This window comes from Dicentrarchus labrax, unplaced genomic scaffold (assembly GCF_905237075.1).
Source record: "Dicentrarchus labrax unplaced genomic scaffold, dlabrax2021, whole genome shotgun sequence".
Lineage (NCBI taxonomy): Eukaryota > Metazoa > Chordata > Actinopteri > Moronidae > Dicentrarchus > Dicentrarchus labrax.
Genome location: NW_026136710.1, coordinates 20,837,010 through 20,862,026, shown reverse-complemented (window position 1 = coordinate 20,862,026; position 25,017 = coordinate 20,837,010). Strand labels below are relative to the sequence as shown.

Here is a 25,017-nt window from a genome sequence, read left to right as displayed (position 1 = left end):
AGGTTCCTACTGCTTCCCAAAAGCCTAAGAAACAAAAAGAAATGCTTTTTTCAATATGTGTGAAGTGTAGTCCAGAAACAATGTGTTGGATTACTGATCATAAAGTAACATAGACTGCATGCAGGTGAGACATCAGGGAAATAGCTGTACAACTTTTCCCTGGAGTAATAATCCACATTCAGTTCGTCCACCCATGCCCAAATCCAGTTAACACTGATGCCAAATGTATCCTAAAACCCAACAATGCCATGGCTCATTGGTTTGCAATATTGCCCACAATGATCTAGCATGTCCAGAAATATGTGCTAGCTACTATGGTCCAAACTGTATGGTCAATTCTGATGTCATATCACCACTTACCTGGTGCATCTGCTGCTCCCGGCTAACACTGTTTTGGGAATATGTTATTGTGTTCACCTCTTTCAGCAATCGCCCGAGTCCTATTCCTCCCAATCACCCCTTAGTCCTCACACCAAAGAAGAGGCAGAGCAGGCCTGGAGAGCCAGTCACAAGAAGCCGTCTGCAGGCCTGTCCCGCAGTTCAAACCTGCACAGAGCCGGCAGCATCAAAGACCTGATCAGTAAATTCTCTGGTCAGGATTACGTCTCTTCTTCCGGATCCCCAAACAGCCCTACTTCTGGAGCAGGACGAGTCCTAAAGTTTGTTTCCATGGAGGCTCTCAAGTCTCCGACGTCCAAGTCGAGTCCATCCACACCAACCAGTGTCGGACAAGAAGAGAGTCCAGTTCCCTGCATCACTGTGACCCCTCCGTTCAGGGAAAACAGTCAGAACGGGGCGCAACCAGCTCAGAAAGATGCTAAAACTAGTCAGATCACTGCAAGAATGGATTGTCCAGTAGGAGGCAGCGCTGAGAAGACCAATTCAAAGGCAAAACAAAACAAAACGCAAACTACACACTCTGGTAGAGACTCGGTGGCTGACTCCGGCATGGGATCGGTAAGCAAAAAGAAAAAAAGTCCCAACCGACCATTCTGAAGTCCTTGCATGAGTTGAAAAACTTCTCTGCGTGAAGATGGCACGACAGCATGGCACTGCAGCTTTTTCAAACGCATGATCACTGCGCCGTTCTCAATCCGCATGACGACTCCAAAGCATGAAACCGTGGCAAGATTCTAAAGCACATGCTCTTCAATCGTACTAATCAAAATGGCTTAAAACGCACTGACAGATTTAACTCTCACTCTTCTCTTTGATTCTCTTCCTGTAAATGTTGCCATTTTTGTCTTTGGTCGAAAATAATAACTTTCACACTGCGACTGTGTTGATTCTTACTGCATGAAAGTGATTTTTTGTGCGTTGTTGCCTTCTGTTTGCTTGAGTTTCTAATTTGCTTGGTGAGGAACAGCAGTCCAGCGGCTTATTGTGGCTTATTATCCACAGTACGTGCAAAGGTGTAACACAGTCATTATTTTACAACTCACAAGAAAGTCATAGTTAAATGATTTAGCTATGTTTTAATAAAGTTTCCTGAAGTTAAATCATTTTTCAATCATTGTAATTTTTTTCTTTTTTCACTTAAAAATACCCTTCTGTAATTTCATATGTGATCTTTTTTTCTTTTTGTACTATATTTTCTCTCTGCTTTCGATCACTGGCACCACCAGCACATGCTCAGTGAATTCATCCTTATCGCTTCTAAACGTTTGTGTAGCTTGGTTTATTAGTGCATTTACTTAACTACTGCTATACCACTCTCTTTCTCCTCCAGGAGTCTGAATTCGATTCGAACAAGCAGCCAGACAGCCCGTCAGAGGACGAGCCCTCCACACCACGGACCGTGCCGACCAGCCAGAACCCAAAATATCAGCTTTTCCTCAACAACGAGATGAGGACCAATGGGGTGAGCGGCAGGGATGCAGATGGTCCGGGAAGCGGTGGGTCGGTGGGGGAGAACGGCCCCAGGCTGGCCCGATCGGAGAGCAACCGGCTGGGGACGAACCACTACCGAGGGTCCCTGGAGTCCCTGGCCTCGCGGGACTGGGACACTATGTCTGAAAGGGTGGGTGAGGTGGACCAGGGACTGTGTTTGTGTGTGATACAGATCAGGGAGATCAGATGCTATTTTACAGCTGGATGTCTGTGATTCTAGACGGTTATTAAACAGTGCCATCTCCTGGACAAAACACAGCTTTAAGGCCTCTCAGTGCACTCACACTGCAAAAAGCTCCATCTTTTTATTATTGCTGAAACCTAAAAGTTTTATTTTCTTGAAAAAAATGAATAAATCTGTATAATAACTTTCATTATCCCCATTCAGTAATCTTATTCTGTCATGTTCCAAAAAAAATCTTAAAACAAGTTGGTTTGTATTAGAAATGATATCAGTGGACTGGCAGAATTATTTAAAAATACTTTTAGGACTCAATAATAAACAATAAATAAAGATATTTGGTAATGTTGAGACTTTTGGTGTAGTTATTACAAACTTTGTCAATACACAAGTTTTTCACTGTTGTCAGGTCTATACCATGTTCTGAGATGTCAAAAGTCTCAGGACTCCAAACAAGTTCAAGTTAATTTGAGAACTCTCTAATTAAAAATTGCACTTTTTATTAAGCATTTAAAGATGACATGGTTAACATACAGCAATACAGCAAATGACCCAAAATAGAAATCTGTCCTGTGTTAGTGCATCTAGAATGTATTTCCAACTGCTCTCCCTCTGCTATAATGTAACGCACATTTACATGTCATTTACAGATTATAATGTCATAATCCGTTTAAAATGTTAAAGTGATAAATGTCTTATGCAGCATTTGTAAAATACACTTTTTCCTTTCCAGTCATTGAACAGCGCCCTCTACAGGACGATACACAGACTTAAGGTTTCTTACTGGCCATCTTAGTTACCTGAGTCTTTCCACAAGATTCAGTTATACCAGAGTGTATCAACCTGTTCTGGCTCTTCACCCTGTTTTTAAATACAATAACTATAAATCAACACCCTCAACAATAGAATATTTGTTTAATTAAATTATGGTTGAGAAACTCTGAATTATACAGTGACACAATCCCTTCATCCTGCATCACATCATATCTAATCAATATAGACACCTTAAGCACTGACTGTCATATATGTGCATCTGATAAGCTGTCTTTCAACAGTAATTTAGCACAAATAATCATTTGTAACGAGCCAATGATATCATCATGCTGTCATATATTAGTGTAATCTATTAGTGTAATTACTAATCTCCTACTAGCAATACAATTGTGGCTGTTTTTGTATTAATCATGCTTTTTATTTGTTATTTAATTTGATTTAAATCATATTTGAATATGAATTTAGAAAACTTCAGTGTTAAATGGATTACATTTGCAGGACTGTTGCCCACAACATAGTCTTTGCTTCTGTTCCTTTCTATTTAATATTGAAGTAAAAGTTCATGCAAACCAACAACCGTGGCTAGATCAACACGTACTGCACTGTGACAGTTGACTGTTGTTTGCCATGTCTCTCTCTCCTTTTGTTATTGATTGGAGGTATAAAAACCTAAAAACTCTGTTTGTTTGTTTACAGTTTGGTAATGTTGACAGCCCTTCCAGGGTGTTCAACAGTCCGTATGCCACGGCCACCTCCATGGATTACAACCCCATGCACCGAATGTCTGAGTTCAAGGTTTGTAATTTGGTTGGAAAACTGTTTCTTATTTCTATATCATAGAGTGTTTTAAGTTTTCGAAACACTCTTAATGTCACATAAACATGATAAATTGATTTTAAACATTTGAGTTTATTAATGAAACCCTTGGAAAGTCTTAATGAAACCAATGTTCTGTCTAAAAGTTTCTAACATTAACTAAGAAAATAGCGAGACTGATGCAGGGTTGTAAACATAAACGGATGCACTGGGGCCTGTGGGATTGGGGGGGCCATACAAAGAGCGGTATAATAGTCAGTAGCAATCTATAACAAAAAAATATACTTCTACATAAACTATATAAACTTTAAAAAGAATTCATTTAAATCTATTGATTAAATCGGTCTTTTTCTTTGGTATTTGTGTCGTATACAGAGCAATGATTGCTGGGTAATATGTATATGTAATATGTGTGTTGATATCCGGGTTCAGGGTGGACTGTCCCCTGCCACCTCAGAGATGAACCTGTACAGCTTCAACAGTCGCAGCACCAGTCCAGTGGGCATGGGCATGGGCACTCCCACCCTCAGCCCTCGCCCCCGCTTCTCCGCCTACGACACCCTGGTGAGGAGGAGGACCGAGATCAACACCCCTGTAAGTCTACTACACTACTACTACTCTAAATACACACACTGATAACACACACTCCACCATCACGTCCACTCTGTTTAATGTTATTATATATAATATCCCTGTTCATATGCTACAGGTGGTGCCCTCCCACACCCACTACAGCATGCGCTCTGCCACTCTGGGAGCCCCCAATAAAAAAGACTACATAGAGGAGTTGACCAAGCAGCTGGACGCCTGCCAAAAGGTAGACCCGGTCAGATGCATTATGGGATTCAAACACACGTTGTTCTGCTGTAAGAATAAACAGTGTTTTAGCTGAGGTCTTGGGCCAGAATGTCCTCTAGGTGAAGCTGCAGCATCGAGAGGTTTTGGGATTTGAACCCATGCAGTCACAGCTGTTGTTATTCTAGAAAAGAAAACATTTTGATGGTGCGTTTATGTTCTCTCCAGCGTAACCAGTTCCTGGAAGCAGAGAGTGTGGAGATGGAGAAGGAGAGGAACCAGATACGGTCAGACAAGATTTTTCTTTCCATCTTATTCTTTTCCTGTTTGCTTGCTTTGTCTTCTGTGCTTTCTATTTTGGTCTCATTTTCTCTTTCTTTTGAAACTGCCTTAATGAATTACTTAACAAAAGCTGAGAATTTGTACATATATGTTTATAAAATGTAGATTTTTGTTAAATTAATCCAACACATTTAAACAACACTGTACCCTTTCCTGTACATTCTCAGAAATAATTGAATACTGACCTCCACTGGTTGAATTTCCCACGTCCCTGCAGTGAGGAAACTGCAGTCGGCTATCTACCAGCAAAATGTCTTCTCTCAGCCTGCCTATCCATTTTATCTGTTTGTTTCGTAAAATTAGCTTCTGTCCAAGTCCATACCTCAAAGGAATCAAGTGTTTCTGTGTTTGGCCAAGTGCTATTAGTGTAATTTAAATACACATAGTACACCAACATAGTACACTATTTAACAATTAAATCCATGTAATGTGTGATTTAAAGGCAGCTTAGCCACACAAAATCACATGAAATCCAATAGAGTCAAAAAATGTGATGGCAGCTACTGATCTGAAGTTAGCTAAGCTAGCTGCCTTTAGCAGGAGTTCAGCTTTTTCGTCCTAATTCAGAACTAAGCACCTTATTTAGATGTCACTCTTTAAATGTACCTTGAAGTTCTTCTTTTAAGAGTAACTTTACTACTTTACCAAAAGCATTTCTTCTGAAATCTGAAGCCTTTTTGCACCTGTGACCACGCCCACAAGTGATGTCACACCTGACCACACCTTCAGCACGCTTCTGCTTAACATGCTTTTTTTTTGACAGTGTTTTCTTCTTATCGATCTATTAGCTCTTTGGTTGTTTTCTGATGCAGGACGAGGCTGTTTACCAGAGACTGAAGGCTCTGTTAATATAGCTTGTGTTCAGCTCTTCAAAGTTTAGATCTTAAATAATAAAGTTTCATTTAGTTTTCCTCACAGAAATGAACGAAATGTTTTCTTACACCCTTGTCCCCCCCTGTGAAGGTTTGAGATGCGCGGTCTGCTGGTGAACAACGAGGACCTGCTGAGGACCAACACTCAGCTGACCAACGAGCTGAAGAGGATGAGAGAGCAGATGATAGAGATGGAGAGAGAGAAACAGTCCATAGGCGAGAGAGTCAGAGAGATGGAGGTGTGAGCAGATGGATGGATGGATGGATGGCTAGAATGATACTGTAGTTATCCATGTGTTTGCAGGATTAACTGTTTTCTTGTACTGTGCAGATTGAGGTGAAGGAGGCCCGGAACGTGATGGTGGAGGCAAACACTCAGGAGTACGCCTTCAATTTTCTGGAGCAGTCGCTCAAAAACAGGATCAAGGATGCTGAGGTACACTGAGTTACACACAGCATATACTGAAGTCAAAAACTAGGATGGATGGATGTGCAGATAGTCTGGAATTTGTATGTTTTACACTAATTTACTGACTTTTGATAATAAACAAGCACTCCAAAACATCGAGCCAAGATAAACAGCCCCTCGTTTTTAGATTTCAGCTCATCCAGTGCGTTCTTGTTAATGATCCATTTAGCTTTAACCCATAAATGAATACTTTTCATTTGTTTGGAAACTAACATTTCGGTCCCTCTGGACCTTCGTCAGCAGTATTTATTACAGTTATTGTTCACAGTACAATAGTTCCCATTGATTCCAGACAAAGCTGAGGCCTTTAAGGACCACACAGTAATAATAACTGCACAACAACACGGAACAATCTGAGATGGTCATACATATAGGTGGAATACGGACAGATAGTGTTCATATGCAGAACATTACAGACTGGATCTCTGATACCGGTATACACATCTGGATACAGGTATATATATATATATATAAACTCTACATGTCTGCCGTCCATTTTCAAAAGCATAAGTCAGTTTTTAAAGACTTCCTTCTTCCAGGCAGCCATTTGTGTATTTTAATCTGAATGATAATGAACTAGCACATATGTGTAACTCACTGATAATCAGCAAGTAACCATCAGATAATCCACTGCAGCCTGGTTTTATTTGTCAGCATGGGAATGCAGTTGTGAGCATGGACCGTTTTCAAAACTCTTCCTCACTGGTGAGGAAGCAGAGCTCTGAACTGTGTGTGTGTGTGTGTGTGTGTGTGTGTGTGTGTGTGTGTGTGTGTGTGTGTGTGTTCAGGAGAACCTGGAGAAGCAAACGCAGCACACCAAGACTCTGTCTGAGAAGTTGTGGCTGACAGAGAGACAGCTGGAGGAGCTGGAGGTCAACAGAGGAACCAGAGACAAGAAGACATCTGAACTCAACAGCACCATACTCAGGCTGGAGACGGAGGTACGGAGACAGAGACGGTTCCTTTTTTCCGGGAACTTTCCTGAAACGTTCCCTGTAATTTGGTGCTGTTTATAGAAAAAGTAGAAACAAAGACAGATATTTTAGTTTAGAGTTTTAGATTCCAATGAAATGGAACTGCTTCAATCTGAATGTAGGGCTGTAACCAATGTCACTTTTTAACATTCAAAGCTTCTGTTTTGATTTTCAAACAAATCTTTGAATGTTTGTTCATGTCATCACCCTAGAAAAAATGTAAAAATCCTAAATTTGAATACTTCATCACATTAGTCTCTTTTATTAAGTAGTAGTAGTAAAGGCAGATTGAGTAGTATTTGTTGATTGCTGTTTGTTAACGCACCGTTCAAAGTTGGAGTTCAAGAGCGAGAGAGAGTGCTGGTGGACCCAGGTTGAGAGTAAGTGAAGTGAAGGAGCGTCATTAAATAGAACAAAGCAGTGAATCAGAGAAATAAAGAGTTATTTTCTGATTGACATAATCTGCAGCTGCTGTTTCACTACCAAATGGAGGTGTACCAGTTCAACAGTTTCCATCTTTCTTCTAAATTGCACCATGTTACATCATCCTTTCCACAAACCTTCTATGTGTCATTGGACTGTAGATAATAAGAAAATAAAGCCATTTAATTTAATAAAACTAAAGCACTAAATTCATTCTTGTATCAAAGGCATTTTGAAATTCTTGTTTCTTGTCTAGTTGTTGTTCATGTTTCCTTAATAATGTGAAATGTCAGTAAAAACATAAACAGAAGAAATGTCAAACTGTAGTTTGACCAACCAGTTCAATTCCTGGGAATTAAAAAGAGATCCAAAGTAGATGATTTACAAGTACATTCTCTTTAAAATGGACTGAATGTAAATAAAGTGAAAAAATTAAAGGAAGTTTGCATATTTATTTACTTATATAAACAAAATATGAATATGAGCTCATCTCTCCAGGACAGTTTCTAATTGGTAGTTGTTATGTACTCACAGCCTTTAAACAATCAGCAGCACCATAGCAACTGTGTTTGGTATCAGCTTCAACACTGATGTCAGAACTGCCTCTAGTCACCAAACAGAGGCAGATAAAAGTCCAAAATATCAACCTGAGCTAAGCACAGATGTGTGTATGTGTATAGTAAATGTGTGTGTGTGTGTGTGTGTGTGTTTGCAGCTGGGCGAGGCCCTGCAGGTGTCCACACAGGCTACAGCAGAGCTGAACCTGCAGCAGAAGCTGCGTGAGGACAGCACGCTGAGGGTGGAGGAGCTGGAGGAGTCTCTGCTGGAGAAGGAGCAGGAGCTGCAGAGACTGCAGGCCCTCGTCAACAGACTGCAGGGAGAGGTGAGCCCACATGTCCAGTAACAGAATTCCCATCAGCCTCAGCTGTACTTTAAGGGGTTTTATGTTGTTGCATAGATGAAACAAACTTAAAAGATAAAGCTGCTGGTTTTTGATAATAGCTGAGAACCACTCTTGAACGAACGCAGCCTCAGGATGTGTGTTTTTGCGTGTGTGTGCAGGTCTCTGGTAAGCTGATTGATAAGGAGCAGACGCTGGAGGAGGAGATCCAGCTGAGGGAGAAGATACAGCTGCAGTGTAAGCAGGCGGAGAGGATGGTGGACGACCTCCACATGGAGCTGCAGACCGCCAACCAGGCCAAAGAAGACCTGATCAAACAAGTCAAACAGGCTCAGGTACTGGCGTCAGTCATTTGATAGTTTCAATGGCAAGTACATTAATACACCATGATTCCCATGCATTTACATAAGAACATCATGTAGAAGAAATAAAAACAGAGGAATTGGGGTTTTCTGGTGCTTTAAGACAAAAAAGAAAGCTCAAGTTCATATAAAATAAATTATTACACCTATTTAATATCTAACTGGTATCAGATTTATTGGATAAGGCTGGTAAGATTTTTTTCTCCATATCCCATGAAATGATGAAAACCAACAATGTGTTAATCTATCTCTCAATACTCTCTGACTTCCTGTCTGTGGCTCTCAGCCCACTGGTTCCTCCTGAGGATGTGAATCTTTAGAAACAGCTCAGATAAATATACGCTCACATGCTGCTCACTCTAGTTTTTAACCATCTTTACTCTAACAGGAGGAAATGTCTGTAGTCTGTAGAATCGACCTGAGTGGGATTTCAGGCTGCTAACCGAGCTGACAGTAATAAAAAAGGTTCACACACCTTCCTTTTTTATTTGGGATGAATTAAAAATAAACAAATAAAATATTGTAATAATGTTTCATCCTTGGAGCGAAGTCTATTTCCAGCTGTAGATCAGACAGTATCCACTGTGTGTTTGCGTACGTGACCTAATGATTCAAACAGAGATGTCCACTTGAATTAATCAGTCATGCAAACCATCAGAGTTTGGGGTTAATGAGGCATTAATTATGCAAATCCTGTTTAGCAATCAACTGTTAATTCCATAATCCCAAATATTCATCATGTCGCTATTTCTGAAGATACTTAATCTGTCCCATTTCTAAACAGCCTGAATGTTCTGCTGATGAGACACGAAGAGTGACCTCAGATCAGCCTGAGAAAAGTTTAGTTCAGTTGTTTGTGGATGATGACGTATTCTTTCGGAACTCTCTCTCAGGAGAAGATGATCGACCTGGAGAGCGACCTGGAGGAGCTGCACGACAGCGAGCAGAGATGGGCCGCCAAGCACAAGAGAGCCATCGAACAGGTAAACACACAGGAGACAGGAAGTGAGTTAACTGAGGATATTTAGCCAGTTACAGGATTTTAAAAGCACTGACGGACAATTCCAACGTCCATTATACTGATGAGACTGACTGTACTGAGACGTGTCTATGTCTGCTGTCAGACTGAGCAGCTGCAGCTGAAGCTGATCCAGGAGAAAGACCTCAACGACCTGCTGGAGACTGACAAGGCTGCCATGGAGAGACAGGTAAGTGTGTGTGTGTGTGTGTGTGTGTGTGTGTGTGTGTGTGTGTGTGTGTTTGAAGATTTATTAACTGGTATAAATTTTTTTAGCATAACAAAGAAACATTTTTGATTTCTTTAGGAACTGTGAGGAAATGTGGGACACACATTTTACAGTGCAAAAAGCAACTTGTCAGCGCCCTCTGGTGGACACACTCTGTAATGGAAACTAAACATATCTGACATTTCTGTACTGCAGGTTCTAAAGAGGATTATTAGCTGACATGTAATCAATCAGATACATCCTAATGCATTGCCAAAAAGGAGGAAAAGACACATTCAGACCTCATCTCTAATAGAAATCTCTGTCTGTCTGTCTGTCTGTCTGTCTGTCTGTCTGTCTGTCTCTGTAGCTGCGTGAGCTGCGTCTGGAGGTGGAGGAGCTTCACAGCTCCAGAGTTCAGGAGGACGTTATCTCCAGGACAGAGAGCAGAGTCAAAGAGCTGGAGAACACTCTGAGGACCGAGGAGAGGTCAGTCACCAACCTCTGGTAGAACACGTCTGCGGTGTATTATGTCACTGAGCGCTTTCTGAATGTTCCTGATAGAGATATATCTGTATCAGGGGTCTCAAACTCAAACTGTCTTGGTGTATCAAAGAATGGTTAGCTGTGATATAAACAACATACAGCCACGGCAGTACACACAGAAACATGCACACACACAGGTAGTGTGTGGTCCTGTTGTCTGATGTGTTTGTGTTTTGTGGTTCAGGAACAAAGCAGTTCTGACAAACACCATCAGCAAACTGGAGAGGAGGATCAACGAGCTAAGCGACCAGATGGAAGAGGAACACAGGATAGCTACCGAACAGAAAGACCTGGTAACACACACACGCACACACACACACACACACACACACACACACACACACACACACACACACTCTCTCCTTCTCCACGTGGAGGCAGTATTACAAAATAGTCCCTGTACTAATATGCATTTATAGTTGATGTATTTTATAGAGAGGACTTGTTAAACTGTGCAGGTACAGAAGCATGTACGCTCGCACCTTGAGGTGTTTCTGTGTCGCGTTTCAATGTGTCGGTCTGGTCCTGTGTGTCCAAACTAAGCGCTGCTCTGTGATTGGTCTTCCAGATGACCCAGAGGATCCGCACCCTGAAGCGTCAGGTGAATGAGGTGGAGGAGGAGGCGAGCAGGAAGGAGGCGCAGTACCGCCACACCCAGAGAGAGCTGGCCGAGGAGAGGGAGACAAGCAGCCGGCTGCAGAGACAGCTGCTCGACCAGCACATGCAGACAAAGTACGCAGAGTCTAATCACACACACACACACACACACACACACACACTCAAACACTCACCTCCTGCTGATGTAAACTAGCTGTGATCCTCATAGACTGGATTTTAGTGATCATTTATGTGTAACATAGTGTGAAGCATCAGTATGGTTGCTATGGTTACCAGTGGTTAAACTTTCGTTCAAATGTCCAAACCGGCAAGTTGATCTGAAATTGGTGTTTTTTATTTGCGGTGGCATAAAGGAACTTGCAGATCGGTTTCCTTGAACACAGAGGTGCAAATACGCGTACAGTAACGCTGTCACCGTCTCTCTCACAGGCGTAAGGAGACTCTGAACATTCGTCAGACTCTGGACAACCTGAGGCTGGACCTGAGTGTCGACGATGAGGACGACGATCAGCTGCTGCAGCAACAGACCGCCAGCGTCACCAAAGTCTAAACCCTCACACTCCCTCTCTCCCGTCCTACAAAACATAAAGCATCTTCACACTGACAGCGTCAGGGTGCGTCCACATGTGACCAAGCTGCCACTTTATTACAGCCAGGAGGCATTCAGTCCATTCTATTGTGATCAACACTCAACTTCTCAGGAAAAAAAACAGTATTGGCTGAGAATGAGGAGTTCATATTCATCATCAGGAGTTTCAGCTATGGAGGGAAATGGCTAGACAGGAAAAAAGAAGTGTTTTTTTCCCAGCAGGATTTTTTCTTTTGTCACTGTCGGCTCCATTTTGCTAGAAGTTGCAAATGTTGATGAACACTTTTTAGTTGTTACAGATTGTATTTCCCAGTAAGCTCCTAGGAAGTGTCCTGGAAAGAACTGTGTAATCTGGTACTAATTACAGGAAAAATACAGACAAAATCATTCATTTTCCGTGAAAAGATTTTCTCCATTTAAACACGTGTATATAAATCCATAATGAATTTATTACTGGAAACTTTATTCTCCATATATGTTGAATTGTAAACCTGCTGATAGACCAGTTTGACACTCTGACTAAAAACACCAGATTTTTTTCTACCATTAGTATCAAATGACCTATTTCTTTGCAGGAAACCTCTGATGAAATTGTTAGGAAATTACTGCCCTTACAGATGTATTGCCCTCTCCTGGTGGCCAGCCGGAATTACAACAGTAATCCATTCATAAACACTCACAAAGAGCAGTGTAGACACAGCCTCACTGTCAGTGCGACTGACTTGGACGCACAATGAAGACATGTTTAACATCATCTTTTCTCCTTTTCTATTACATAGAATATTAAATAGAATCGTGCCTTGGTAATGAATGCGCAGGAGCTTGGTGCAGAGAGACATAAAGGGAAAGCTTGCTGTGGACAATAATGGCATACAGTGATAAGGATTTGATAAAGATGCCTTGTTGTTTTTAATCTGTTCTCGCTACAACAAACCGAATGAGCTTTACACAGCCAGAAGTACATTCTGGAGAGAGAAATTTCTACAATATCCAGTTGCACAAAAGCTTTATGGACTTAAACTCTGACCGACTTAAGTTTGATGACATTTAGAACGGGACTTATTTCAGTTGTTTTTTTTAAATATATTTTTGGAAAAAGTTCAAACTCTAAGAATCAGCGGTTCCTTGTAAATGTGACAAACTTCTCAGATTTTGCGTTGTTTGTTTTTATTTGTTGGAGCTTTGCTGATTTCCCCTGTTAGAAGCTGTGTAGTTTAACACATTCACCTGCAGTATTTGAACATATTCCACACTGGTTGCTGACACATTACTGACTGCAGAGGAGGGACCTTTGGATGTGATTGTAGCTGTTTTTGATTCACACACAATTACGAGATTATTTATATTGAACTTTGTTTATGTTGTTTTTATGATTTGAAGATTATTGAACTTTCTGTGTTTGCAATTGCTTGCGGGGCAAAGAAATGATTGTAGAGAATGACATTCTTTTGTATTATTTTAGAGATGTGTTTTGTTAAAGGGGTTTACCGCTGTACTGATACTTGCTGTGCTTCCCACATACAGTATCTGGTTAGGAAAAAAAAAAAAATCTCACTACACACTTGGCATTAACTCTGCGTCTTTATTAATTTTATCAAAATTCACTAATGTCACAAAAATAAAAAAGTTTTAAAATGTTTAAAAACAGCTGAGACGTTTTAGTTCTCATAAGTAGAATAAATGTCTGAGTACAGTTTGGATCCAAGATGTGTGTTAATGCAACTTGTGGAAGAGGAAAAAAAGTAGAATATTAATTAGAAACACAGTTTATATGCTATGTGGTTTTCTGTAGCATCTGTTTAATGTGTTAATGTGTGTTTTCTTTTCCCTTTAAAAGAAAACTAAGCGCACAGACAGAAACAAACAGGGCTCGGTTGTTGGTTTCATTCTCAGATACTGACTGTGGCCAAAAAGTTTGCCAATACTTTAATTTGAAAGAACGCTCACTTCCTGAGCAGTGAGTACGTTGAACCCAGGCAACCGTCCACGCTCCCTGCTTGAAGGATGTCTGTCGTGAACGCATAAAGCTAATACTCAGATACAGTTTGGATTCTGTTATGTTTACATTTGTTGGTGTCTTTTGCTTTTTTGGAAACAGGAGTCTAAATCATATTTCAGCTGTTGGGAATGTAAATGCTACACCGTGTCACTAGTGTTTTATTTTTAATTTTTAAAATTGTATCTTTTCTCACAACGAAAGAAAGCAAGGGTGTCTACACATATGTAAAAAGAAATTGAACACACTGACTATTTTTGTAACTACCTTCATTCTACCGGTTCTGCTGTTCTCGGGTATTTATTTTTGTTTTTCCCATTCTCTCTTTTGGTGAGAAGTTTCTTAGTACAAAATGCAAATAAAGTCTTCTCCACTGTGAATTCTGGGTAACGTTTGTTGGTTTTTTGTGAGGATCCGTTTTACAAGCAATCAATATTTGAAACTATTTTGCCTTCATGTGTGATTTTGGATTCTCCTCCAAATGGAGATAAAAACCAGCACATAAAAGTGCTAATTTACACATAGAGCCCCTATTTGGTACCAGGAGTATAGCGCATTACTTTTTCTGCCCAGAGAATTCAACAGACACACAACACAATTACAATTACAACAACATAAAAACTTGTAAACAAGGCCCTTTAATTGTCAGTTTTCCTATTAGGTGTTTATATTTCTTGCGAAGAAAGTTCCCTGTACTACACGCATTACGACACAGTTACAAATTATAAACAAAAAGAAAATGAATAATATATAATATATGAAACACGGGCCAGCAGGGTCTTGAATCAAAGTTACACAGCGTAGCCAAGTCCTCCGGACAAGTAAATTTACATACAGCAACACACAGCAGCTCCAGAAATAGTCACATTAACTAAAAATAACAAGTGGCTTCAAATGAGGCTGAATGTTCACACACTGCTAACAACAAGTAGCATTATTATTTATTTATTATTTGCACATACACTATACATTTGTATGTAACTACAACTGATTTTATAGGTAATAGAACAATGTGCAGGAGAGGTTTGAAACCAAAAATGGCTTGTGAAGAAAGCATTGGCATACTACTTCCTGTAACCGAGCAGCCTGCTTGACACTAGCACACTACTAAACTGCACCGCTATGCTGCTATAAACATCCCCTCAGTAAGTGACAAAGTAGGTTACGTTGAGAATTTATCTTTCACTAAATCCAAAAAAATATGGAGTCTAATATTTCCCTGTCTTTTCAAACAGCCAGTGCCACACATGGCAATAATATGGAACAGAGAAAAAAATGAGTAAAGGAGGTCCAAGGATTGAGCCTTGAGGAGCACCACAGGTCATAGAAGCAAAAGAAGACCTTGTCAGCAATTAATACAAAGAACTTGTGATATGATATGTAATAAGAAAACCACCACTGTACTCCAGCAGACATATTCTTGTAATTTGTGTCCTGTGATAGTGCTAGAGAAGAGGTCAGGAGATTTCTTGCTCAGGAACAAAGAGTCCATGTCCAAAAATAAGATGCTTTAAAATCTACATGTTACTTTGTTATAAGAACATTGCAATAAACCTCTATGCCTGCCACCAGGTCAGATTTGGTCGGATTCCCCTTGAAATAAATGAAATGAGGAGGTGGTAAAATTACCTCTCTTGTTGACAGGGGCGCCAGAATCAACACAAACACCTTAATTATATGACTCGAATGAAATCATCATGGTGTCCATGTTTCTCGCTACAACCAGTGTAAACACACACTTGCCAAGCTGGGGATTTCCAGCTTCTAACTCTGGTGGGAACATAGTGAGATTTCTGGACACGGCATTCACAACAAAACCTGAGCAAATGGCTGTTTATTTGAATCAATGAGCCTGGTGCCACTAACCAGCTGTGTCCACACACAAACAGTGAAATGGTGCAGTGAACAACAACAAACACAACAGATCCCAAAGTTATTATAGTACTAAGTCATCTTTAATCAGCTGTCAGATCTCACAATGCCTGAACAAAATTTACTGCAAAGTCGATCAATCATCATCTATAACAAACGCTTCGGCAAGATAAAATGCAGACAACTGACTCTACAAAGACACTGGTCAAAACATACATGTTAAGTTCCAGTTTATAACACTTTCACAACCAAAAAGCCAACTTTTTTTAAACATTTGAATTAGGGGGCAAATGTATCTTTTTACTTAAACTCAACACTTCAGCATCTATATCAAAAACAACAGAAGTATTAAATTCACACCTCAGGAAATGTGACAAAAGATGCCGAATCAGTGTTTTAAGCAATTTAGCAAAAAGTGTTTTTTCCGAGCAGTTTTTGTTTGGTTTGTATTCAGCAGGCGCCAGATGGCCGGGGTTTTGCCGCCAGATGATTTTGTTTAAGGTCTGATAGCCATTGCCTCAGCGGGGCGTTCCTGTCCTGAAGGTACAGTGACAAGATTCTTTTTCACTGATAGCAAAAGGGTTTAGTATTTCAGAGACTTCCCTGTTTGATAGCAAGCTTTAGCTGTCTAATGTTAGCTTAAATGCTATACTATTACCTCTAGCAATTTTTGTGCTTAGGCTAGTGTTAAAAGCAGTCAGGTAGGTCTATCGACGGGCATCGTACTCAAGGACAGCTACTACATGACACACCCTCAAAATGGTCGCAGTTTGTATAGGTTTAGACACCAAAACATCTTGGTTAGGTTTAAGAAAGATCATGGTTTGGGTTAAAAAACGCAAAACAAAAAAAGCATGTTAATTAATGTACATATTAGAATCATTTACTCGTCAATTTACTCAATAATGGCTATTGTATGTGTGCGGTAACACAGTCAGGCTCTGTTTAGTAGTACAGTAGCTACAGTTAGCAGCTAAGCTAGCTATATTTGTACTTAGCTGGCTCCATAGAAATGCAGTCAGACCTTCATTTTGCATCCATTGTAGCAGTTGCCACAGAAACGGAAGAGACAGTTGAACTAGCAACCCTTCAAAAGCATTGCTATTATTATTATTATGTTACTATTATGTTATTATATTAATAGTCAAATGTATGTTCTCATTAGTGTATAATCACCTGAAAATAATAATAATAATAATAATAATAATAATGAGCCATTTTAAAGTTGCCATGGGTCACGGTTTTTGCATGTTTCGCGGCCACCGTAGTTTCTCCCTCGCGGTTGGAAAGGGAAGGTGAAACGAGTGAGTCACAATCTGCAACTACACTGCTAGATGCCATTTAATCCTCTACACTGGACCTTTGATATACTTAAATATAGGCTTACTGCTATATCAGTAGACTATATTCAGACTTTCATTATTAGTAGTATTTTCTCTGTCTAGTGTCTCTAGATCTAGTTTCCTCCCAAATTACTCAAAACATCAACATATGTGTGCACATTGTTCCATATCTTGTAAGATTAAGTATGTAATCTTTCAAAACTTTTTATTTTCAATCTATTTTGTTTTGGGACAGACTTGCAGTGAGCCTCACCAACACAGAAACGCCTCGCTGTTGGTGCTATCAGACTCTTGTACACATTTTTGACAATCAAAGAGAGGCTTTCGCAATTTCTTTAACTTTTCTAATGAAAAAACAGCGGTTACTATCTGCATCAAACCAAACCCAAAGCAGACTCTCCTGGAGAAAAAAACACAGGATAAAACAAACAGATTTATTTGCAGCTCTGACATCAGAAACATTAAACGCATCACAGGTCATTTCATTCTCATTGTGTCAAACATGCTGACGGTGCAACAAACCCAACAAACACACACCGAAGAAACGTGTACAAACCGCAGGCATCAGAGAGAATTCACACACAGAGGATTTCCAAAAATAAAAAAGCTCTGAGAGGTACTTGGAGTGATAAGTTGTTTTGATATATCGGGCACAAAAACAACATCATGACGTCTGGTCTCTTTAGCCTCTGCTTTGTAATCTATAATCAGTAATGCATTAAAATACTCAGTAGCTCACAAACTTTACAGAGGATCAGACAGAAGAGTTAATAATAACAGGCACAACATGACTCTCCAAACAGTGTAAACTTTCAAAGTGAAGTCAAAAACTACCAAAACCATTTAAGACTTATTAAACAGATGCTTCAAGAAAAACATGACTCAATACAGCGAAAATAAATGTAATGTTGGTAGATGTCAGACACACCTGTGGCACAACTGAATACTGAATTTAAGCAAAAGGACATCAGAAGACAAATGTATTCTTAGAGTTCAATCAAAATTGAGAAAATATAATGAGCAACACAAAAGGAAGGGCTCAGATAAAAGCTGACAAATTGGTTCAAACGATTGTCACAATGAAAAGGCATTGGTACAACAAGTGCAGGAAAATGGTCGTCCATCTGGGTGAGGAGCACTGGGAATTTGGACTCCGAGAAAAGCAGCATTAACTTGACACAGTTGATGCTTTTTATTTTACCTACTTTTGTCCCCTTGCTTTATTTGATCTGAGCAGTTGGGTAGATCTTAAGAATTCATTTTCATTTTTCTTCTTCTGTAATTGCAAAATAAATGTACTAAAATTACTGGAGAAATAAGAATCTTTTTTTAATTCTGCATTTAAACCAATATGTGTTGCCAGTCACCCTCATCAACAAGGCTGTATTACATTTATATAAAACCATGTCATTATTTTCCCAAGTCACAATTTAACTGTTTTACCAAAAACATGGAAACTTAACAAAAACTAAGAAAAAGTGACACAACTTATTAGTGACTTTAAAGACATGTAGGAGACATTTAAAGCTGCACTAATCAATATTTTTATAGTAACATTGGATTGTGTTAAGCAAAAGGTGACACTCATAATAAACCTACCAAGAATTATGCAGCACGATACAGAGCTTTTTAGCCTCTTTCAGCTCATTGTTTTGGTTTTACGGCACATTTAACGTAAGGTTCAGTCTCATCAAACCCTTTTCCAGCAGCGGGCAGCTGATACACCCACTATACACTACCTGCCATAGATACCTAGCCATATATTTTTCTCATTAGCTGGTGGAGACCAAAACAGAGCTAAAGAGGATAGTAAATATTGGAATTATATTTATCAGATGGACACAAACTCTACTCCAATGGAACTTTATAAAGTTATAATATGTCAGGCTGTGTTTTCACCTTGTGCCAAGGCTCCTAAAGTTTTAATTTCAGTTACTGCAGCTTTGACTAAGTCCTAATGATACAATTCTACTAAAATATCACTTGCGTAACAGGACCTGTTTCATGGACTAAAGTTGGAGCAAAGAAAAAGAAGAAAAACCTGTGTTAGGAGGATTTCACAAAGCTGCTTCTGTAAGTTTAGAAGTATGTAACCTGTACATTATGATTGATAAAAGATCTAACACAGATCTGAACAAAAGAAAAGTGACACTGAAACGGAAACAGTGCAACCAAACCTATAGAGATACAGAATTTTATGGGAACATTATCAGAGTTATCCTGATAAGTAACTGTGAGAGGATGTTACAGTGTGAGCCATCTCCTTATGTCTTTATAATTAGCGAATTAACAGCAGTGAGTGTTTAATATGGCACAGGGATCAGCTGTTGGCAGACGACTCTGCTTGGCTCTTAAACAAAATACAGCACAAAATTAAAACACATTTTTCTCACTGTGAAGGCAGTTTCTCTGAGTGAACAGCAGAATGAGGTTTGGGTTTGTCGAAAGCAATCGCTCATTTTTGTCGTTTCCTTTTTTCATTTGGCACACTGGCAGATTAAATATAGGTGACAACAAGTTGAAGCCAAAGCTCTATGGTGCTTTAACTTATTTTTGTATGGATCCATAGAGCAAAATGCTAAAAATGTTACTGAAAAACATTCAGAATTTTATCATCTTTAAAATGACCACACCAGGCCATTAATAAGCCACACATGCAGTATACTTCATGTTACTGCTGACCCATTTGGCAGCCACTGGTTTCAGAACACTTTGAAAACCAACCTGCAGTAATCCTAATATTATGCAGCTGTGAGTTGGGACTAAACCCTCCCGTTGGCTCACTGAAGGACAAAATAAGGATTTAGCTGCCAGCAGGTGGCGAGCAAAAAGATAATTTCCCTTGTTTCTGGTGCACGTCAACTCGGCTCAAGATTTGTCATGAAGTAAGGCAGATCAAGGTGTTACTTGATATAATGAAAACTGTTGAGTTGCACTTAAAACAAAAGAGATCATCTCGGACTCAAAGCTGAGTTTTGACATTTAAATCAACAGATTTATTTTTCATTTTTTGTAAGTTTACCTCTAAATGGCTTCTAAAGACTTGTGTTTTTTGCTATGCTCAAGCGTAGCGTCACGGTACAAAACATGCAGCCTTTTAAACTGAACTCTTAAACTGAATTTCCTTTCAGTGTAACATGATTTCGTTAGGTTTTCTGCACAGCAACTGTTAATTGGTCTGGTATGCAATGAAAAAAACAATGTAGTGTTAAGCAACAAAACACAACTTTTGAGACACAAGAAAGTTGGTCCACAGTAACTTCAAGTGTTGAACCAAAGAAGTCCAGTTCAGAGCAAAGAGAAATAGTCTTAATCAATTTCTACTGTACTTCAAGAGTTTATAATAGTGTATTTTCTTCATGTTAGACACACTTGATTGATAAATTTGTCATTTTTGGGTTAATTTGACAATTGAGCTTAAGAGCACTATAGCAATGAAATAAATGGTGGAAATAATTTTCTCTTGATGGACGTTAAAAGTAAAAGGAAATGTGTGAGTGTGAGATATAAAGAACATAACAAAAATATGACAACGCAAATAATAATCTATGTTTTACATTTCTTTTAATATAAATAATTGGTCACTTTATATTCTAACAACACTGGTCATGTATGGGGCCTTAAAGGGATATTTCACTTTGTCTGATTATCTGTTATAAAGAGATGAGAGTTCAACATTTAAAACCAGCTGCCCTGAAAAGGCCTCGTCACCCAACGAACTGATATCTGGTATTTTTCCATTCGCAGAAAGGCCTATTTTCATGATAATGATTCTGATTAGACCTAATTATCTTCTATAGTTAATTGAACTTTTTTTCAATGCATTTATAATGACTTACAGTACATGTCATGTTTGTTCTATCTGTAATCTGTAAATAGCCATTAACTTTTTTAGATTGCATTTATTTCATTTTCCGCAAATGTTACGGTGACATTGCCTCCCCAGAGCAGCAGATATTTTTAGCTGACTTATCTCGAACTCTCACAGAGGTTAAAGTCTGTTCCGCCACAGTGGAATAACGCTTTAAAAGCCAAGGCAGTAGATCAGTTTGGAACAATACGTCTATTTAATAATATACAATGTAGGCTTTTTTTCACCATTTCACGTGTACCATGCTGTACCCATATTCGTCCTACAATATGAATGGTGTATTATCTGCTATCGGCCGGTCTGGCACCATCATTCAGGTCTAATGGAGAATAAGTAAACCAACCGGGCAGCTGACAGAGAGCTAGCTGAAGCACTAGCAAAATTACAAAGTATCTCATGTTATCAGTATAATGTAAAAGTGTCCACAGTACCCAAACAAAGCTACTTCTGATCAACCATATGGCACTCCTGTACGAAGGAACAAAAAAAGAGCGCAGCACGGTAAATTCCGTTAGCTAAACTCACCACATGCTAACGTAAAAGTCCGATAGAACGATGGAATTCAGAGAAAACCTTGAAGCACTGGCACAGAAAACAACAACTTAAACAAGATGTTGGTGGCGTGGTGAGAAGACTGATACAAAAGTATTGTGATAAGTTTTTCTCTATTTGATTTGTTTCTGTATGAAAGTTACTAAAACATTGCAAACCATCTTTACTAGAAACACAAATCAGCTGCTTTTGTTAATATTAGCCATTTGTAGCCACTGCTAACACTGCCGGGCTCTGGTGCCCTAAACGTTAGCTAGTTTGTAGATGGCTAGCTACAAAATGTGTTATACAGCAGGCTTGTGGAGTAATCAGGATACAAAGAAAAGGTAACTGTAAAGATGGGGATTATTTAGCAGGATTACAATTTTAAAATACGTTTTTCACACACATTTTGGATGCTAAAAATCTTTCCATTTGTTCAGTTTCCATTTTCTTTCCTAAGGTTACATTGTTTTGTTGTCTTATTGAATACACTTACATCGATACTTCTTATAGATTGTTTTTTTAAGGAGTGCTAACACAAATATTCAATTTAACATGTTGATCCAAAATATGATTTCAGCTTCTTCTGCTTTGTGTCGGGGGTATCTCCATCTTGTGTATTGTTATGTTTTGTTTTTAATAAAATATTTAATATAGGCCTAATATTCATCTGCACAGGTCATTGTTGATTAAAAATACATATCCTAAAGTTCGCTATAGACGCTAATAAGCTGACATTAGATTAACAAAAAACAGACACACAGCAATCTGAGACGGGTGTCAGAGACGTCCAATATGGCACCGTAGCTAACTGTATAACGTGGTGCATTTTTAACAAACGTCTAAAAACAGCTTGAAACACTGAAATATGACCATATGTGGCTAATATGGGTACAGCATTGAAAACAGTGTGAAACTGGGAAAACAATTCAAATAGAAACACATTGGTCACACAGTTGGTCAGCCTGGTCCAGGAGGAAAAGTTTCAGGAGAGGACCATGACTTAATTAACACAGACACACAGACTGACTCTTTATGGATTAGGATGTCTTCGAGTGACAGCCTAAACAGGAAGCAAAATGCTTCCCCTGTTATGAAGTGATGAAGAGATGAGACTTTAAATAGTTCAAATTCATTTTTTAAAGTCTCTTTTTGCCTGGTTAGATCAATTTAAATCATTCAAACCACTTGCAAGCAGAGGAATTGGGAGCGTGCAGAGCTTCATTCCCAGACTGCATGTTTTAACCGAGGCACATTCTGTGTCTGACAGTGATGAAACTGTCCCCTCCTGTTTTAATTTCCTCCTAAACAGAGCTCAAAGGCAGACAGGCTGAGACTGTATTACCTTGAAAATCCACTAGAGGGGGACAGAGTTGTTTCATTGCCAGACTGGCAGACAATTGGGTAAAGAGAGGAACAGAAAGAAAAGAGGAGCAGGAGATGGCTAAACTTTAGTTCTAGAGAGAAGAGAGTGACCAGGGGAAGATGAACAAACATGCAATCAAAGATGACAGAGAAAGTAAAAGAAGGAGGGAATGTGGCGAGTAGAAAGGACGGACGAACGGAGGAGCGCTGACTGGTCGTTTCCTGAATCGCCTCTTCATCTAGCATGCACATTTCTTCTCATTGGGCTGCTCCTCAGCAAGCTTCGTGGCCCCGTTCCCATTGGCTGGCTCGGCGGGCGGTTTGTCGACGCACTGCTCCATCCTCTTCATGACCAGGTCCAACAGCGTTATCACCGCCTTGTCCACCTCCGCTCCCGTCGCTGCACTCGTCTCAAAGTACGGTATTCTGTGAGGGACAAGAACAGAAATATCTATTCAAAAGCTCCGTAACAGGAGAAGGTTTTAGCCCACTACATAAGAACCATTTTACAAACAATCCCATCATTATTCGACTGATTCCAGTTCATTTCTATTAAAGTCATCTTGTAGAGAGTTGAAACTTCATGCAGACCATAACAGCAAGCAACAAGGGAAATGTGTTGCTTTATCAGAGCTATTATTGCGAGGTGGACATTTTTTCTGTTGTCTCAGACTTGCCTTAGTCTCGTGAATATTTTTTTCTGAAGTAACTTTCTCCATAAAGCAAAAGCATAGACGAAGCATGGTTGTTGAGAAAACAAGCTTTGGTTACCATGGCGTTGAATGTTAGGGCCCGTTTTGGATGGATTTTTCATTAAACCAGTCAATGTTACTTGCAATGACAAAAGCATTATATTTTTTGTCTCTGTCTTAACTCTGGCTCTCTTTGGACTCAAACCTCTTTGAACTAGGTCTTGACTTTTCCCCAGTCCTGGTCTTGGACTTGACAACGTTGGTTTTGGACTTAACAGGTGGTCTTGACTACAGCACTGGCTTACAGAGCCCAGCGTGGGGGTACATACAAAACCGTATTAATGGCTTGATAAATGGAGCAAAACGTTGATGCAAATATTCATCTGGCTTATGATTTTAAAGAAAAACAAGGGGGCAATGCTGTATTTCATTGTCGGACCAGCTAAATCATTAGCATCATATTGGCCATTGTTATTCCTCATTCATTGTTAAAGCACAAGTTGTATCTGAAATACCTCTTGATCATTACTTTATCCTCATATATTATGCATTAAAAACCAAATGGGACCTCCAGTACATTTTGAACAGTGCACAAAGACAGCCAAGCTAATCCTTTGGTTATTAATTCATTCACTCAGTTAAGCAATTCATTTTCTTAAGTTTGCTCATCAGTAATTTAATGGGGAGTTTTCTAAACATTCTCTTCTCACAACATATAATGTTATGCAGATAATGAACTTTTGTTAACTAATCGAGGTCAGGCACAGTGAAGTAAACCTGAAGGAGATAGTAAATCAATGTATAAGCTGATGGGTGGTTTGGAAAATGATCAGCAACAATCAATACGGTCCAAGGTTTGGAGTTCATGTACTAAAACTAGCAAAACTACCACAGGATCCTTTAAAATGCAGCCTCTTAGTCCTGAAACGAAAGGTTGAGTAACCAATCAGTCATCAGAATGACAAGTTTAATAACAGGTTATTTGAGTCATTTATGAGTAAGTAAAAATACCGAACTGTATTCCAGTTTACATAATTGTAAAGGATTACAAGATTTGCTGCTTTTCTCCATTTTTCCCTTTCTTTGTGTTGCGTTTTCACACTTTATTGACTCAACAACCGACTGATTAATACATCAAGCTCATCACCGTCGGACTTCGTCCGTGTTGTCTGCCACGGGAACTTTCCAGTGTTATCACCATCACTGTCTATATTCCTCACAGTGGTCTTCATCATCATCATCATCACTGTTTACATTTATGATGTCTTATTTATTCTCCTGTACAGCACTTTGGTCAACTTTGGTTGTTTTTAAAGTGCTTAACAAATAAAGTTGGATTGGATTGGATTGGATAACGATTGGTAGTAACATCTCTGTAAGTGTTGTGTTCTATCTTTAGTGTCACGTTTAAAGAAAAAATCTTTCTGAAATATTTATCATTTAAAAATACTGTAAACGATGAGTCATATTTGACAGTGGAAATAAGACTGAAGCTATCACTTTAAATGTGATGCAGATATATTTTAAATGTAACTTTTAACTGACAGTATCTGACCGTCATATTGT

At 39.2% G+C, this 25,017-nt stretch overlaps 2 protein-coding genes across 6 annotated transcripts in view; one reads left to right on the top strand and one right to left on the bottom strand.

The window, feature by feature from the left end:
- LOC127370170 (cingulin-like protein 1) overlaps window positions 1-14,154 on the top strand; it is a 59,478-nt gene extending 45,324 nt beyond the window's left edge. For 2 of the 4 annotated variants that reach the window (XM_051411963.1, XM_051411962.1), the window contains 17 exons: window positions 427-957; window positions 1,730-2,020; window positions 3,542-3,643; window positions 4,091-4,255; window positions 4,371-4,478; window positions 4,685-4,743; window positions 5,762-5,909; window positions 6,002-6,106; window positions 6,928-7,080; window positions 8,252-8,419; window positions 8,599-8,772; window positions 9,693-9,782; window positions 9,924-10,007; window positions 10,396-10,514; window positions 10,756-10,864; window positions 11,140-11,303; window positions 11,619-14,154. In XM_051411963.1, the coding sequence (XP_051267923.1) occupies window positions 427-957; window positions 1,730-2,020; window positions 3,542-3,643; window positions 4,091-4,255; window positions 4,371-4,478; window positions 4,685-4,743; window positions 5,762-5,909; window positions 6,002-6,106; window positions 6,928-7,080; window positions 8,252-8,419; window positions 8,599-8,772; window positions 9,693-9,782; window positions 9,924-10,007; window positions 10,396-10,514; window positions 10,756-10,864; window positions 11,140-11,303; window positions 11,619-11,739 (2,691 nt within the window). In that variant the 3' untranslated portion in view covers window positions 11,740-14,154. The remainder of the gene's footprint in view (window positions 1-426; window positions 958-1,729; window positions 2,021-3,541; window positions 3,644-4,090; window positions 4,256-4,370; window positions 4,479-4,684; window positions 4,744-5,761; window positions 5,910-6,001; window positions 6,107-6,927; window positions 7,081-8,251; window positions 8,420-8,598; window positions 8,773-9,692; window positions 9,783-9,923; window positions 10,008-10,395; window positions 10,515-10,755; window positions 10,865-11,139; window positions 11,304-11,618) is intronic. The other 2 variants (XM_051411964.1, XM_051411966.1) reach the window with 2 other exon arrangements.
- A 3,255-nt stretch (window positions 14,155-17,409) lies between these two features.
- The window catches only part of rab27b (RAB27B, member RAS oncogene family), a 57,166-nt gene continuing 49,558 nt past the window's right edge, over window positions 17,410-25,017 (bottom strand). For both annotated transcript variants that reach the window (XM_051411996.1, XM_051411997.1), the window contains exon 6: window positions 17,410-23,185. In XM_051411996.1, coding sequence (XP_051267956.1) covers window positions 22,999-23,185 — 187 coding nt within the window. In that variant the 3' untranslated portion in view covers window positions 17,410-22,998. The remainder of the gene's footprint in view (window positions 23,186-25,017) is intronic.